This window comes from Kwoniella shandongensis, chromosome 13 (genome assembly GCF_008629635.2).
Source record: "Kwoniella shandongensis chromosome 13, complete sequence".
Taxonomy (NCBI): domain Eukaryota; kingdom Fungi; phylum Basidiomycota; class Tremellomycetes; order Tremellales; family Cryptococcaceae; genus Kwoniella; species Kwoniella shandongensis.
In genome coordinates this window covers 310,971-327,079 of record NC_089299.1, presented here as the reverse complement: position 1 = coordinate 327,079, position 16,109 = coordinate 310,971, and the positions used below count along the sequence as shown (strand labels likewise).

The following is a 16,109-nucleotide window of genomic DNA, read 5'->3' as shown; positions in this document are numbered from 1 at the left end:
GAGCAGGACGATCTTCTCATGCACCTCAGCTCAGCCTAACAACTTCTTACGGCCGGTGTACTAAGACTGATTCGTATAACTTGTCACGAAGGAGACAAAGGAAAAGGCGGGGCACCCCGCTTCACAGGTGTACCTGAAACGCAACTACCAACTTCGAGCTGCTGTCATATCGCTTCCTTTGTCAACTCTTCGATACGATAGTTGACCTAAAACGGAGCTGTCAATCTACAATACCACCACAGGCTGTACGCAATAGGTGATATCTCGGTCGAACAGAACAGACTCAACTACCGCAACGAGACTCGACTCGTAGATCACGCAACCAGCACAATGACATCACGTAGTCTTCTCTCTGTGGTCGAAGCTGCTGATGTCTTCCCTTCCTACCCCCTCCCACCCTCTGCACCTCCTGCTCCCTACGTACCATTCCATCTGACTCTTGCCGACCACCTCGCTCATCTTCCGCCACTCGGCTTACTTCGTCCCGATGTTCTGCGCGAGATGAAAAAGGTCGTTGCGACACAGTCACCAGAGCCATTGTGGGAGTTCTATGAGGGAGAGGGGAAACCCGACGAGACGGGGAATTTTAATAGGAAGACGGAATGCGTATACTTTGACGAGAAGGTCGTGGAAGGGGGTAAGGAGGTGTTAGCGAAGAGGATGGCAGAGGTCGCGCAGAAGTGGAGAGAGGAAGGGGTGTTCCCACTTCCTTTAGGAGGTAGGTAATACTAGAAAGATGGAAATGACCTTGATAGCTAAACAAGAGTTTAATGGCAGGGTGGAGGAACGAGCTATACTCGATTTACGCTTCACCTCAATCGTCAGCTTTCAAGTCACTCTCAAAACCAAGTGGTACCTTCTCAAATCTCGCTTTTCCTCTCGAAAGAGCTGCATGTGCGATCTTCGGACTGGCAACTTTTGGCGTCCACTTAACAGGTAGGTCTGTCCTCAGCGGGTCGACATGCCCGAGCGACAGCTGACATGGATATCTGCAGCTTATGAAGGTGAAGGAGAAGATATGAAAGTCTGGGTCCCTAGGCGGAGTAAGACCAAGGCTACGTGAGTGATCTCATCTTCGCTAATCAAGAACGGGGCTAATCATCGTGACGCAGATGGCCTGGACGTCTCGATAACGTATGTCAATCATTCTCGACAACCGCTCCTTGAATTAGGAACTGACCCATAGCTTGACCTGTAGTCTGTTGCTGGTGGTATAACCTCGGGGATGACACCGCTCGAAACTATCGTAAAGGAATGTGACGAGGAGGCGAATCTACCGGAAGATCTGGTCAGAAAACACGTCAAGTAAATCAAGTCCACTGGTGGTCGAGAATGTTGCTTCTAACGATGAGGTTACTTTTGCAGAGCGACCGGCGTCCTGTCATACTTCTATGTGACAGACGATGGGTATCTGCAGCCCGGTGAGCCCTGTCCTTCGATTGCTCTATCAAAGCAGAATGCTGACCATCTCGACGTGGTAGAGGTCGAATATATCTATGATTTGCCCTTGCCGCCATCTGACTCGCCGGAGTATGTCAAACCGGCACCTCACGATGACGAAGTGGAGTCGTTTGCTGTGAGTACACAATCCGCCAATCGCTCCGATTCGATTCCTCGCCCCGCTTGATCGTACGTGTGGCTTGACTTGCTGACTCAATTCCTCCACCGTCAGCTCATGACTATCCCAGAGCTTGTTGAGGCTCTTCACGGCCACGATATGAAGCCAAATTGTGGTCTCGTTTACGTCGACTTCCTCGTTCGACATGGGTTCGTGACGCCGGAGACCGAGCCGAACTTTATGGAGATCTCTTGGAAGATGCATCGAAAGTTGGGAGTGCCAATGCCCATGTAAGGGAGAGTGCGCCTCTGGATAGATAGGTAGATAGTTCATAGGGGTATAAAATGCATGATATCGCTTTCTTGACTGTCCCCTGACTTCAACCTCCCAAAACTCATGGGTCTGTCTTCCAGATCACGCTTGCACCGCACCAGCCTGCTGTTGTTGTTGCATCTTCATTTGCAAGACTTGCATGACGCTCTGCACGTTCTCCTGTTTTCGCTCGATTGTCTTTTGGAGAGTTTCGAGGTTACCTTGGACAAAGTTGGTTTTGGATGTGTAATGTTCCGTAGCTTCGGCCTTGTTCTGTTCAAAACCAACATCACACGTCAGTCCGGCTCTATAGGAAAGACGCGACCACAATAGTACAATGATATGAAGAGGAAGGAAGTGAATCGATACTGTTTGTTGTTGGAAGAAATAGACGAACTCACCTTCTTCACGTAGTATCCAGTCCCAACGTCCACCACCACATTCTCCACATCTGTCAATTTGCCAGGGACATATAAAGAGCTCGTAAAGGGGATCAACACTTCCTTGCCTACAACCAAGTGATCAGCTAAGAATCTGGGCGACCTGAAGAATAAAGTGAAGTACATGAATGGTATGACATACCTTTGGAAGCAGGAGAGAGGGACGAGACATTCTCGACACAAGATCGGAATTTGGTCTGAGCTTGTTTCAATTGAGAATAAGAGTTGGTAAGATGTTCCAGTTCCTACCAATCAAGCGTCAGCCCAGCTACTCTTACCTTTCCTTCGCGCGTTTCGTGAAGAGGTAGAGAAAGGACGAAGGTTGTATGACTGTTGCAACGTACTTGGTCAAGTTGCTTTTTCACCTCTTGGAGCTGAGCAGGCTCGAGGTCCGTGATGTTAACTTGTTGTTCTGCCATCTTGCGGCTGTTTTTGCTATGAAGTCTCTGGTGTGCTGTTTGGTGGAATGTGATCTTGAGTGATAGATGAGTTCTCTGAACACCGACGTCTTAAGTTGGAGAGAGACACGGACGGAGGCGTTGAGAGTCACGTGATGTATTTAGCGGATCCTCCACTCTAGGTAGAGACAGACTCGTAATGACATCAATCGTTTTGGGTCGTTATCGACATCAGTCGGGTTTCCATACTCGACTATCATCATCTTTCTAGCACTGACAAAGGGAGGGAAACGTCTGAACAAGATGCACCTCGTCACTGTAGCAACGTAAGCTAGCTCAATCCTCTATTGTAATCAGGTACTCCAGCTGACGCCTTCCCTTCTTAGCTGGTATGTTTGAGCGTCTTCTCATGATCGTTCAAGTACCTCGCTCACCAACCTACACTCATTATAGTCAACTCGATCAGTGGTCTCTCGATTTTGAGGTTAGCTCCCATTCCCTCTGCTCGCGTCCGCGTCGGACTGGCTATCAAAGCTGAACAGACGTGGTTTCGATCCTCAATAGGGAAACTGCGAACGTATCTTACGTTCTATAGCGATCGCGAAATCGCGAGGAGCCAAACTTCGTGTCGGACCCGAGCTTGAAATCCCAGGATATGGATGTTTGGATCATTTCTTAGAGGGTGATCTCAATGTCTCCGGGTGTCCCGGAAAGTGCTGAGCTTATACTTGATTGTGTGTTGTAGGTGATACGATCCTTCATTCGTGGGAAGTGTTAGCTACCATCCTGCAAAGTGAGGAAGCAAAGGGGATCATTTGCGATGTTGGCATGTAAGTGACGTCTCCCTCAATCGATTGTCCGGGATGTCGATTTGATAGTAGTCCGAGAGACTTGCTGACGCTTTGCCCTGGTACAGGCCAATCGAGCACAAGAACAACAACTACAACTGTCGAGTGATCATTCACGATGGAAAGATTGCAATGATCAGACCAAAGATGTGGATGGCCAACGATGGTAATTACGTGAGCATACTACCGCTTCTCTCATGGTATTGTCGAATGTACGAGCTACGAGCTGATGTAGATGGTCCACAGCGCGAGTTGAGACATTTCACACCTTGGCACAAGCACAGACAGCTCGAACAACACTCTCTTCCCGGCATGATCCGCCGAATCACCGGTCAAGTGAGTCGAAGCACTCATTGTTTGTGCAACATATCGGTCATATACTGACAAGTCTCCGCAGAGTCACGTTCCTTTCGGTGACGGTGTCGTCTCAACTGAAGATACTGTGATCGGTGTTGAGCTTTGTGAAGAGTTGTTCACCCCAGCTTCGTGAGTTTATCCGGAGATCGCACTTTCAAGGATAGAGATACTGATACGACGTGCATATTTCAGTCCCCATATCCTCATGGGTCTAGACGGTGTGGAAATCTTCACAAACTCCTCGGCTAGTCATCACGAGCTGCGAAAGCTGAACCGCCGTATCGACCTCATCAAGGAAGCGACCATGAAGGTGGGTCGTATCATCGCCTTGAGATACAGTGACAGCAGCTCATGATGAGCTCTCCCAGCTCGGTGGTATTTATCTTTATGCTAACCAGCAAGGATGTGATGGTGATCGGTTGTACTACGACGGAGCATGTCTCATCGCCATGAACGGTCAAATCCTTGCGAGGGGTTCTCAGTTCTCTCTTTCGGATGTCGAAGTTGTCACCGCTACAGTCGACTTGGGAGCTGTCCGAGCTCACAGGACGACAAGTAGTAGAAGAATGCAAAGTGCTCAAGCGGAAGCGTACCAGCGAACTTATATCGATACTCGGTTGGACGGTGGGCAGGGTATCAGAGTAGGCGATGAGGAGACCAAAGGATCCTCAGAAGTTACATACCATACTCCAGAAGAGGAGATCGCGTGAGTCCAGTGTGATAAGGTCTTCGGGTGAGGTGTTTAACAGGCTGACGTGATCTCGTGACCAGGCTCGGTCCCGCTTGTTGGCTTTGGGACTACCTCCGACGATCCAGAACCCAGGGTTACTTCCTCCCCCTTAGTGGTGGTATCGACAGTTGTGCAACTGCCACTATCATTCATTCCATGTGTCGACTCGTTGCAGACGCCGCTTCCAAAGGAGATAAGCAGGTTATTGCCGACGCACGACGGATTACAGGAGAGCCTGAAGACTCCACTTATCTCCCGACTAACCCGAGGGAGTTTGCCAGCAGGATCTTCCACACATGTTATATGGGAACGGAACATTCTAGTCCGGAGACTAGGAAGAGGGCGAAAGACCTCGCAGAGGCTATCGGCGCGTAAGTTGTCGATCCATTTACCGGTGAAACGTGTATCAGCTCGCTCATGCTTGATTTGCTACCGCAGTTATCACACCGATCTGAACATGGACACTGCCGTTTCAGCCGTCAAAGGCATTTTCAGCCTCGTCACTGGCAAGAAGCCTCAGTTCGCAGTGCACGGCGGAACATCTGCCGAAAATCTGGCTTTGCAAAACATCCAGGTCAGCCACAATACCCTTGCAGCCAAGTGTGGATTGTAGCTGACATCTCCCGTGCATCGGTATCAGGCTCGACTCCGTATGGTCGTTGCGTACATGTTTGCTCAACTCCTACCTTGGACAAGGGGAAAGGTTGGAAGCTTGTTGGTCCTGGGAAGTGCCAATGTTGATGAGAGCTTGAGAGGTTACTATACCAAATACGAGTGAGTAACTGGACGGATCCACAATGGCATGCTAGTGCTGATTTGCGATCTGCAACTTGCTAGCTGCTCAAGTGCCGACGTGAACCCTATCGGTGGTATCAGTAAGACCGACTTGAAGAAGTTTATCGGCTGGGCAGAAACCAAATTCGACTTGCCAATCTTGGGCAGGTGAGTCTCTTGCGATATCTCAAGCTCTCTCCAATTCATTTACGGGAGGGGTTCTGAGCGGTCTGAGGGATGATAACTGATTGACGTTTCGTATCGCTTAGCTTCCTCGACGCCATCCCGACTGCTGAGCTTATCCCTCTGGGAGCTGATAACGTCGCTCAATCTGACGAAGTCGAGATGGGCATGACCTACGATGAGCTATCTGTCTTTGGACGATTGAGAAAAGTGGAAAAGTGTGGACCTTATAGCATGTTTGGGAAGCTTGTGCAAGAATGGGGTAGCTTCTTGTCCCCCACAGAGGTGAGTCGCGGGTCGAGAAGACTCATCTATGCGTTTATGTTGGGGAGGTGCTGATTTGGAGATCCACCGTGAAGATTGCAACGAAGGTCAAGCACTTCTTCTTCACCTATGCGATCAACCGACACAAGATGTGAGCTGACCCTCAGTTGCCAAATGTCTAGACGAGTCAGAGCTGACGAATGTGCAGGACAACAATCACGCCTTCGGTTCATATGGTGAGCTACTGGAAGTGTGGTGATCATCACTCAATGGACAGCTGACACAACTGTCTCTTCCACAGGAATCCTACGGTCCAGATGACAATAGTGCGTTCCCACTCTCCTCACTCCATAGAGGAGCATTACTTACTAACGAGCTATGATACATCTACGTTGATAGGATTCGACCTCCGACCTTTCCTCTACCCTTCTCGATTCAGCCATCAATTCAAGAAGATTGATGCGCTAGCTGAGAACCTGCCAGATCGTACTACTCAACCCGGAGCTGACAAGACCAAGCTGGATTAGGCGGGCGGTATAGGAACGGATGGACTGGAGGTCCAATGCTCCGCGGAGTAGCGTTGATAGCGACGCAGTATCGGGTGCTCGGAATGATGAACAATGCATTGTTGACAATGGAATACAACGAAATGAGAACGGAGAACGAAGGCAAGATGAACGATGCTGTGAATATGCTTGAAGAGACTAGATATGAATAGACCGTCCGTGCGACGACAAAGCGTACACACTCCCAGACGATAGTAGAGGAGAACGGAAAGGACATTGACCAGATCGCGTGCCTTGACTCTATAAAGCTCTGAATCCGGGTGTTGCAAAGTTGCTCGTTGTGAAATTGCTGGCGTATGTACCAGCAAGGTTTGACAAGTTGGACAGCAGTCCACCGGATGTTGCTTGGACTTTTACCTGTGGGGGAGGGATGCAGTAGATTAGCAATTATCCTTGTACCTTGTACGAGAAGACCGTCCGATCTCATAATATTGACGAGGTAGTCAGAGGGGATCAGACAACCAGTGGGAGGACCTTCACCCTTTCCGATCGCCCAAACCCCGTTGATACTCCATCCATCCTCGCAAACGGAAGATCGCTACTCACCATGATTGTGGGTTCTTCCGGTTCTCCTATATCCTCCTCTTTGATCTTCCTTCGCAACATCTCCATAATCTCTCCAACTTGTACTCTATCGAAATCATCTCTTGCCTTCATCAACGCTTCGACAAAAGCGAGATTCGGTCCATGTTTCTTTGCGAAATTCCAATAATCCATAAATACCATCTGACTCGATGCCGTCAACATACTGACGATCATATCGATCACTTCGAAATTCGTCTCCAGTTCTTGCGGCGATTTGTATTTTGAGAAGAAATCGAACGCTTGGGATATATCAGATTTGATCTTTTGTATCGCTATTGGCATTCTCAATGATCGCGAAGAAGCTCTTCTCAAAGCTGTCAAGTAGGAGATTAGGAAAGTGTCGAGTAGATCTTCGACTAGGATTTCGAATATGGAGGGGTTTAGATGCGTTTGATAATCCGACATGTAATCGCGCATGGTTTCGATGATTTGGGGCATCAGTTGATCCGTATACCATGTCGGAGTGATCAATCCTCTCGTAGCAGTTTTCAGATCGTTGAAAACGAAATCGACTAATGACGAAGTACATCGTTTGGCAACGTCGAGATATCCGTCAATCGCTTCGTTCAATCGTGCCGAGATCGCTTCTTTATATTTCGCAGACACCAGCGGTTCCAATCTCGTCGAAAGAGCTTCGACGTAATCGGCCGATTTTAATTGATCGTTCGCTAGCGCAATCACGTATTCGACTAGACCACCAGGGACTTCCTCGGGTTTCTTCTCCACTTGGGCTTTCGACTCGTCCGCAACCAGTTTCAACCATTCCCCTTGCACTCGGCGCATCACTTTTGCGCATTCCGTCACGACTCGTGCCAACACCGCACCTTGATTCGAATCAAGGGCAAGATCACATTGTTGACTGACCAACGAGAAGAAGTCGACAACACCTTCCATTCCTAGTTGTCCATCGTCCGCTTGCTCCGGTTCTCTCGTTCGCCATGTGAATTTCCCCGTTTCTTCTCTCATCAAGTTGACTGTCCATTCTTCCAACTTGGCCACGATCAATTTCACGTAATCCTCGATTAGATCCTGTGATTTTCCGTCCAACAATGGCGGTTGTAGCCAAGCATTGGGGATTTCCAGCTCTTTCATACTGACTCGATATTCCTTGATCCACGCGTGTAGCTCCAATAACACCTTGGCTTCCGGAGCGGAATCGACTACTTTCCGTATTGTCTCATTGAGACACTTATGATACGCCTTGACGAGATATGGTGTGATCTCGTAATCTTCCGGGAAGAGAGGTTCGACGTCATCTTTGATCCGTATGATATCCTTGTAGATCCAACCGAGTCCATCGATAAACGCCAAAAAGTCGTACTGGTTATCGAGGAAATGATTGTCGAACGCCGATCGGACAGATGCTGTCATTGCGTCGAGCAGCTTGTGTCGGTAATTTTTTATCACTCGGGCGTTGGCTTGCATGGATTTGTATTTTGAAGCAGCGTCGGTAGTGGCTACTTTTCGGACTAGACGCATTGCGACAGCCTGTGGTAGAATACAAACCAGTCAGCTCCATATCCCGTTTTGGGATGTCTAGCTCACCTTCTCATCCTCTCTCCCTTCCACCTCTACAATCTTTAACAACCTAACCACCGTACCTCCATTCCCATTTCTTGCCAACTCGACGACTCTCGCCCCGATCTCCCATAACCAAGCTTCGAAATCGTTACCGACTTTATCCAGCTTCTCAAACCACTTGATCAACACCTCTCTCTCTGCGACATCGCTCTTCTTCGCTTGGTGCAGAGTCTCGTTACGGAACGCCTCGAGCTGTTGTAGTTGGTAATGGATAGGGAGGAGGTTGGGTGAAGGACCGGAAGGTCCGGAATGTTGATTGCGATCGGAATCGAGGAGAGATGCGATGTGGTCGACTTTATCAGACATGGATCGAAGGTTGTTGACCATTTTGGTGGTCTGAGAGAAGTTCCGATGGACCGTGGATACCTACGAAAAGTGACATCTGCATCAGCTCATTGTCAACCACTCTCGTCGTGACCAAGACTACTCGCAACCACCTTCTTCCTAAAGGTAGTCGCAGTATTTCAGATCAGTGTCGACCCGCACTCACCCTTGTAATCTTCTCAAAAGCTTCTCCACCATTTTCCCCACCCATCAACTTCTCCACGGCCATCATCTCTTCTCGTATCAGACCCATCGCCGCCCTACTATTCTGCAACTTTAGTAACGCATCTCTCGTTGCGTCCAATTGCACTTTTACCCCGCTGGAGAGTTTGGCATCGAGAGCTGATTTTTCTTTGAGTAGTTTCTTGCGGTACGAAGCTAGTTTAAGGAGGTCATCTGGTTGTCGGAGGACTTCACCGATGAGAGAGGAAGGAGTTTGGGTGGACATGGCGCGAGCGTATTCGCGAACGACGAGGGCCGAGGGCTATCAGGCGACGTAGCCCGGTGGTAAGATCCGTAGTGGCCGTGAGGATGACAGAGAGTGCCAGAGACGTAGCGAGAGGTGAGGTCCGAATTTGGCTGCAGTGTTTGGAAAGTATGTACATCATCTCACCACTTGTCATCGTTGTTACTCGCGATGTCCAATGCGGGGTAACCACAACCACAATGACACAACACGTGATAACGTTTCACTTGCACCTCCACCTCGGTTTGACTGACTTTACAATGCCACATCATCATCCTCCCTCAAAAGTTGATTTTCAACACGTCCACCGCCGTCATACAGCTATAACTTTTCATGATTCATAACAACTATTATCTGACACATACTCTACTATACTTATAGCAAAACATAATGGGTAAACAGGGAAAATCCAAGCAACCGATTGTGGGCAAGGGCAAGGGCTCAGCTCGACCCGCTCCTTATGCGAAGAAAGCGAAAGTTGAAGTGACCTACGATGGTCCTTCCTCATCCTCTTCTTCGAAGAAGCCTAACCCTCCGTCTCACGCTAGCAAGAACGGTAAACCCAAAGCAGCTATCAAGCCTGCATCGTCGGCTGCTTCCAAAGCACCTGCTCCCGCCGCAACGAAACCAGCGACAACACCGAAAGCTCAAGACAAAGGAAAGGGCAAATCGACTGTCCTTACTCCCACACCCACTCTCCATTCAACAACATTCGTCATCATCGCCGGAACTTACGAAAAGCTTCTCTACGGTATCGAAGGTTCTTTCCCCACCCCTTCATCTTCCTCGAAGAGCAGCAACGGCGGCCAGGTCAAACCTACTCTCGAACCGATATTCATCTTCCCGGCACATTTGGCTTGTGTCAAAGCTGTTGCGGCGAGTCCGGGTGGGAAATGGTTGGCAACAGGGAGTGAGGATGAGTTTGTAAAGGTTTGGGACTTGAGAAGGAGGAAAGAGGTCGGTAGTTTGAGTCAACATACAGGTGAGTGTAGCGAGGACCGTTATCTGCCTTTTCCATCCTTGAATAGCCAACCGTTCCCTTCGTTCGGGGTATCTTCTCCGATGGACCACAACTAATGTTGATCCAACTATTTAGGCTCAATCACATCACTTCATTTCCCCTCGCCTGCTCATCTGATCACAACCTCTGTCGACTCCACCTTGTCCCTCTTCCGAACGTCCGATTGGGCCCTCCTCAAATCCCTCAAGGGACACTCCGGTCGAGTCAACCACGTCGATATCCACCCTACGGGACGAGTCGCTCTCAGTGTTGGGAAAGACCAGACATTGAAGATGTGGGATCTGATGAGAGGAAGAGGAGCTGCAAGTCTTGCTTTGGGCAGCGAACCGGAGATGGTCAAGTTCTCGCAACAAGGGACACACTTTGCCGTTCTTTTCCCTCGAAAGATCCAAATTTACTCTTTGGTGAGTCGCAAAATCCCTTATCCGTATACAATACTTGTCTGGACTGTTATTGATGTTGGCTGTTTTATAGACACTCAAACTTTTACACACCCTCGAAACCAAATCACGGTTCAACACGCTTCTGTTCACCCTCGTACCCTCGACCGAGGAGGAGCAAGAGAGCGAGCTGCTTTGTGTAGGAACCGAGAAGGGTGTTGTGGAAGTGTACAAGATCACCGTCGGAACCGACGATGCTGCTGTGGAGGATGAAGCTGAGGACGAGGATGAAGAAGCAGAAGGAAGTGCCGAGAACAAGGGCAAGGGTGCGGACGTGGAGAAGATAGCTACTCTCGTTGGGCATACCAACCGGTGAGTTGCGACTGGGAGATACATTGATATGCTTCTTATGCTGACGTTCAACTTTCTATCTCAGAATCAAATCAGTCTCAGCGCTGCCATTCTACGTTCCCTCTTCCAGTGGTGAACCCCGCAAGACCGTATTGCTCTCCACTGCATCTTCCGACGGTTTGATCAACCTTTACGACCTTTCCGCAGTCCCAACTACTGAGGGGACAGAAGGAGAAGACAAGCAGATCGAACCATCAGCATCATACGACACCAAAGGAAGTCGTTTGACATGTGTGTTCATTGCGGACGGACAGCATCTTGCTGGGAACAAGGGAGGCGTTCAGGCTGCAGCTACTACTGCTGACGGTGATGACGATGAGGACAGTGAGGAAGATGAAGACGAGGTGGACATTTACGAGAACAACAGTGAGGATGATGATGAAGAGGAGGATGATGCCATGGCGGTTGAGTTTGAGGATGAAGAGGAAGAAGAGGACGAGGAAGAGGGAGAGTATGAAGAGTGATGATGAATTGTCCGCAGCATGGTAATGTTATTGTAATGCACCGTCATAATGTCGTTGATGCCACACGGAGATCCCTATCACGGCGATACCGGTGTTATTGTATCCCGTCGAGGATGTGACCCACGTCCCTCTGGTCTCATGCCGTCATCTGTACCAACTACCTCAGGGTCATTTTGTTGTACCTTTTTGGGTGTTTGTGGATTTAGGGTGGCAACTCCCGCCTATATAATTCAAACCTCGTCTTTTCCAAGTTTCCCACTTTTCCCCCCTCTCCCTCTTCTCCCTCCACTTTTCAAAAAAACAAAAACAAGTCGATCGGTTGATTGATTGATTGATTGATTGATTGATTTGGTCGTTTGCGGTCATCACCGTCGATAACAACAACAACAGTAATAATAATAACAATCACTCCTCCACACCTTTAATCTTTTCGTTTTTATATCCTTTTTACTTTTTTAATCGCTTTGTCTATCCACTTAAGGCAGTCTTTTATTAGTCTGTCTCACCCACTACGAGAAGGAAGGAAGGAAGAACGGTCATCGTCTCACTCCGTCTTCGTCGACTAGTACCCACCTTTCAGTCAAAAAGGAAGGAAAGGTGAGCACTTCCTTCCACCTCTCTTGTCTCGCTTCTGTAGATGTACCATCGGCGAAGGGGAGAGCGACGAGTTGCGATGAGATGAGATGGATGACATTTGATGCATACGAAGTGAGCACTCAGCTGACATCCGTTCTTCTCTTTTCTTGCTATTCCTTACAATTGACGTGATTGCACGATAATCAACTTGTCACTTGTTCTTCGCTATCCGCAACTCACGTCTGATTGTCTTCTTGCTATCATTCGCCACCCTCCACACGCTACTTTGACATCGACACAGCCTGACTCAAGATGTCTGATCTTCCGCCCATCGCGGCTGCACCTCCCGCACAACCTCCTTCTCCTCAAACCGCCTCCCAACCTCTCCCTCCCGCCAGCGAGCAAGATTCCACAGCGGCGCCATTAAAGCCCTTGCCCAACCCTCTTCAGAATGACGGTCCTCCTCCTTCCTCAACCATTGTCGAGGCTCCGAAAAGCCCTAACCCCGCCAATCCAGCTACGGACGACAGAGGGAACAACGTGGAAGTTCCCGTGACAAATGGAGAGGTGGCGAACGCTCAGCGGACCGCGAACGTTGCTGCCCCGGAGCCCCTTCCTGTCGCAGCTGAGCAACCGGCCGCTCCTGCACCTACACCCGCTCCTGCGCCGGTAGCTGCTCCCGTTGACGATCAACCCCCACTTCCGATTGACGCACCTGTACCCCCTTCCCCGAAAGCTCACGACGAAGCGCCTCCGGCTCTTCCTGCTGGCACTATCCCCTCAGCGGTTCCTACCCCTAGTGTGATCACCACAGAAGAACAGGAAAGGAAGGGCGGAATTCTGGGCGTCGAAGAAGCAGCAGCTGTACCCACTCCGGTTTCTGAGACTCAGGCTCCTCCTCCTGCCGAGCCAGCCTCTGATGCCATGGATGTGGATGCCGTGGGAGAGGCGGATGTCGAGGCGCCGTCGAGTGCGCCGGGCCTGGAATCGAGCGTCTCGGAGACGAGCTTGAAGAGAGCTGGGGATGATCTAGAGGAGTCACGGGAAGAGAAGAGATTGAGGGAAGATGCGTTACCCGCCGAATCCAGTAATACTGCACCAGCGCCAACGGAAGCCGCTCCTCCAGCTCAACCTCAAGCCGCTCCTTCCGAGCCCGCTGTTGCTCCATCAGCACCTGAGGAAGGTGCTGCACCTGTTCCGCCACCCGCTTGGCACTCTTATGTCCCACCTGCTCCTCGTCCAGCTGGACCGACTACCCCTCTTACTCCCACTCAACATAGGCATTTCCTCACTTCCGTTCGCGCTATCAAGAAGCGACAGGCTGATTCAGTCTTCTTCGCTCAACCCGTTGACACTGTTCTGTTCGGAATTCCTCACTACCCCCAGATTATTGACCGACCAATGGATCTCGGCACAGTCGAGACCAAGTTGGTGGCCAGTGATCCTCGAGGACCTCCCAAGGACAAGAGCAAGGCGGCGAAGTGGGACATGAGCAAGGGGACGTATAAGAGCGTGAGCGAGATTACCGAAGACGTCAGACAAATCTGGGAGAACTCGAGGAAATTCAACGGGAAGGATCATCCTATCAGTCAAGCTGCGACCCGGTTGGAAGAGTATTACGAGAAGCAGTTGGCGAACATACCATCAGAGGTGAGATTCCCTTTTGACCGTCGACATAGATCTGTTGCCAGAAGCTGATCATATCAACAGCCTGCACCTCCTGCTGCGCCATCACCTCGTGCGCCTGCTGCCGGGCCTTCGACTGCTCGTCGTGCTTCCATCTCCCAGCCACCTGTCATTCGCCGAACTTCCGACGATACTCGTCCTAAACGAGAGATCCATCCTCCCCCATCGAAAGACCTTGCATACGAAGACATTGGTGGAACCCGTAAGCCGAAGCGACGGAACGATGTTCAACTGCAGTGGGCTGCTCGAACATTGAAGAGTTTAGAAGTGAACCAGAAGACCACCCTCATTGTGGAGCCTTTCATCTACCCTGTCGAAGATATTATCAGAGCCATTCCCGATTACACAATTGTGATAAAACAACCTATCGATCTGAACCAGATCAAGGGAAAGTTGACAGAAGGTGTCTACGAGGATGTTGCACAGCTGGACGACGATATCAAGCTCATGCTTGCGAACGCTCAAAAGTTTAATCCGCCTGATCATGATGTTCATAGGGCGGCTATCCAGTTCCTGCAACTCTGGGGAGAGAAGTGGAAGGGATTGCCGCCCAAGCAGGAGGTCAGAGAGGAGAGTGAGGATCCTTTGGCTGAGGAGTATGTGGAGGCGGGCTATTCAAGTGAAGAAGATAGTGAGTCGAAAGGTGTACCTGTGATCCGCCGGGGCTAACTTGTGTTTACAGATACCACGCTTCGATCACTTGAGTCGAAAGTCAGCGAGTTGAATGACCAAATCGCTGCCCTTCGAGCTAAGATCGCCAAACGACGTGCATCGAGAGCTACTAAACCTAAAGCCAAGTCTGCTAAATCGGGTTCATCACAACGAAAGCAGTCCGTTTCCAAACATTCTCCTGGTATCAATGGCAACGGTCACTCGAAGAAGCCTAAGAAGGTCAAGGAGACGGCGGTGTCTTACCAGGACGATGACGAGGATATGGAGAGTGACGACGAACCTACTACCATGACCCTCACTCAAAAGCAGGAGTTGGCGGAGAAGATCCAGTTGGCGGATGCCGATACGTTACAAAAAGCGATTACTATCATTCAGCAAACTACCAACCTTGGTGCTGTGAGTGATACATCTCCTCGTGTTACCTGTTCCTCCCTTGCGCCTTGCTGACGTGATTCGTTCTTTTTGTGCAGAATAACGAAGAAATCGAACTGGATATCGATTCGCTTCCTACCGCTACCGTTCTCAAGCTGTACAACCTCGTCTGTCGTGGCGGACGATCTGGCAAGGCCGGTCGACCCAAGGGACAACTGGCGACAGGTGCTCAGGGGAAGAAAGCCGCCAAGAAAGCTATTGGCGGTGCGTCGAGAAAGAGTGTCAACGAGCGAGAAGAAGCAGAGAGGATCAAGAGGATGGAAGCGCAATTGCAGAGCTTTGATAGCGGTCGTGGTGGAGGTGGTGGTGGCGCTGTTGGTGGATATGAAGGTGAAGAGTCGAGTTCAGAGGAAGAGAGTAGTGATGAGGAGTAAAGTCATTTAGCATGCCGGTGGTCGTTGGTTGTAGATAAGGGAGAGAACTGTAGCGTGAGAAGAAAGAACATGAAGCATATCCCTGTGATAAAATCTAGCTATTCGTCATGTCTGTCTGTGTCGTGTCGAGTCGAGATACAGCCGAGACGTTATGCGTGGAGGAAGATAACTCAATTGTGGATAACTGTAGTACTCAACCAGATAGTATCATGCAAATCATGCGACAGTCATTGAAAGTCCCTCGGGTAACTCACCGAGTCTAGCTGATGTTGCAAGCCACGTGCTTTTGACGTGTGTGGAGATTCCCGTGTGATGTCTCAAGGCCGTAGGTGAATGTTACTTTACACGTGTAAGTGAATGAGCTTATGATAGTAAATATCATTGCTCTGTATGTCTCGCTGACCCTAGTCGAGGTGAGAAAGCTCTGTTCTTGTGAGTGAGTGTGATCTGAGACTGATTCCTGGTCGTTTGTTTCATTTTGACAAACTATTCACATCTCGTAGTGGAAGAACACTCACTTGTGGCACAACCAAGTCAGACATTTTGCAAAGTGGCTGATAAATAGATATACTAATAGAGTCTCACACACACATCGTCGCTCCGTTCATGTCTCTACGATCCAAGTCAATTCATGAAGATCTTACCCATGCGATAGTTCCCTTTCGTACCTTGTTTCGAACGAGACATCCTACATCTCAATATAACCT

At 49.7% G+C, this 16,109-nt stretch overlaps 6 protein-coding genes across 6 annotated transcripts; 4 read left to right on the top strand and 2 right to left on the bottom strand.

Moving 5' to 3' along the window:
• Positions 1 to 330: 330 nt before the first annotated feature.
• CI109_106822 (uncharacterized protein) lies at positions 331 to 1,852 on the top strand (the record flags this gene model as incomplete). Its single annotated transcript, XM_032002112.1, has 8 exons — positions 331 to 718; positions 778 to 936; positions 996 to 1,059; positions 1,113 to 1,134; positions 1,199 to 1,305; positions 1,366 to 1,421; positions 1,482 to 1,576; positions 1,673 to 1,852. 8 exons carry the CDS (start codon positions 331 to 333, stop codon positions 1,850 to 1,852), a joined length of 1,071 nt encoding a protein of 356 aa, XP_031863669.1.
• Positions 1,853 to 1,972: 120 nt separating this feature from the next.
• On the bottom strand, positions 1,973 to 2,729 carry CI109_106821 (prefoldin, alpha subunit; the record flags this gene model as incomplete). The annotated part of the gene is made up of 4 exons (XM_032002113.1): positions 1,973 to 2,143; positions 2,272 to 2,378; positions 2,453 to 2,555; positions 2,655 to 2,729. The coding sequence occupies 4 exons, from the start codon at positions 2,727 to 2,729 to the stop codon at positions 1,973 to 1,975; spliced, it is 456 nt and encodes a 151-aa protein (XP_031863670.1).
• Positions 2,730 to 3,011: 282 nt separating this feature from the next.
• On the top strand, positions 3,012 to 6,391 carry CI109_106820 (NAD+ synthetase; the record flags this gene model as incomplete). Its single annotated transcript, XM_032002114.1, has 18 exons — positions 3,012 to 3,034; positions 3,162 to 3,192; positions 3,273 to 3,390; positions 3,454 to 3,538; positions 3,625 to 3,730; positions 3,803 to 3,892; positions 3,954 to 4,042; positions 4,106 to 4,223; positions 4,282 to 4,619; positions 4,685 to 5,014; positions 5,082 to 5,217; positions 5,284 to 5,417; positions 5,481 to 5,585; positions 5,687 to 5,885; positions 5,960 to 6,015; positions 6,073 to 6,100; positions 6,166 to 6,190; positions 6,264 to 6,391. The coding sequence occupies 18 exons, from the start codon at positions 3,012 to 3,014 to the stop codon at positions 6,389 to 6,391; spliced, it is 2,139 nt and encodes a 712-aa protein (XP_031863671.1).
• A 279-nt stretch (positions 6,392 to 6,670) lies between these two features.
• CI109_106819 (uncharacterized protein) lies at positions 6,671 to 9,368 on the bottom strand (the record flags this gene model as incomplete). Its single annotated transcript, XM_032002115.1, has 4 exons — positions 6,671 to 6,787; positions 6,977 to 8,503; positions 8,561 to 8,962; positions 9,087 to 9,368. 4 exons carry the CDS (start codon positions 9,366 to 9,368, stop codon positions 6,671 to 6,673), a joined length of 2,328 nt encoding a protein of 775 aa, XP_031863672.1.
• A 408-nt stretch (positions 9,369 to 9,776) lies between these two features.
• Positions 9,777 to 11,662, top strand: CI109_106818 (uncharacterized protein; the record flags this gene model as incomplete). Its single annotated transcript, XM_032002116.1, has 4 exons — positions 9,777 to 10,368; positions 10,483 to 10,811; positions 10,882 to 11,159; positions 11,224 to 11,662. The coding sequence occupies 4 exons, from the start codon at positions 9,777 to 9,779 to the stop codon at positions 11,660 to 11,662; spliced, it is 1,638 nt and encodes a 545-aa protein (XP_031863673.1).
• An 888-nt stretch (positions 11,663 to 12,550) lies between these two features.
• CI109_106817 (uncharacterized protein) lies at positions 12,551 to 15,402 on the top strand (the record flags this gene model as incomplete). Its single annotated transcript, XM_032002117.1, has 4 exons — positions 12,551 to 13,888; positions 13,949 to 14,555; positions 14,607 to 14,992; positions 15,067 to 15,402. The coding sequence occupies 4 exons, from the start codon at positions 12,551 to 12,553 to the stop codon at positions 15,400 to 15,402; spliced, it is 2,667 nt and encodes an 888-aa protein (XP_031863674.1).
• Positions 15,403 to 16,109: the final 707 nt, after the last annotated feature.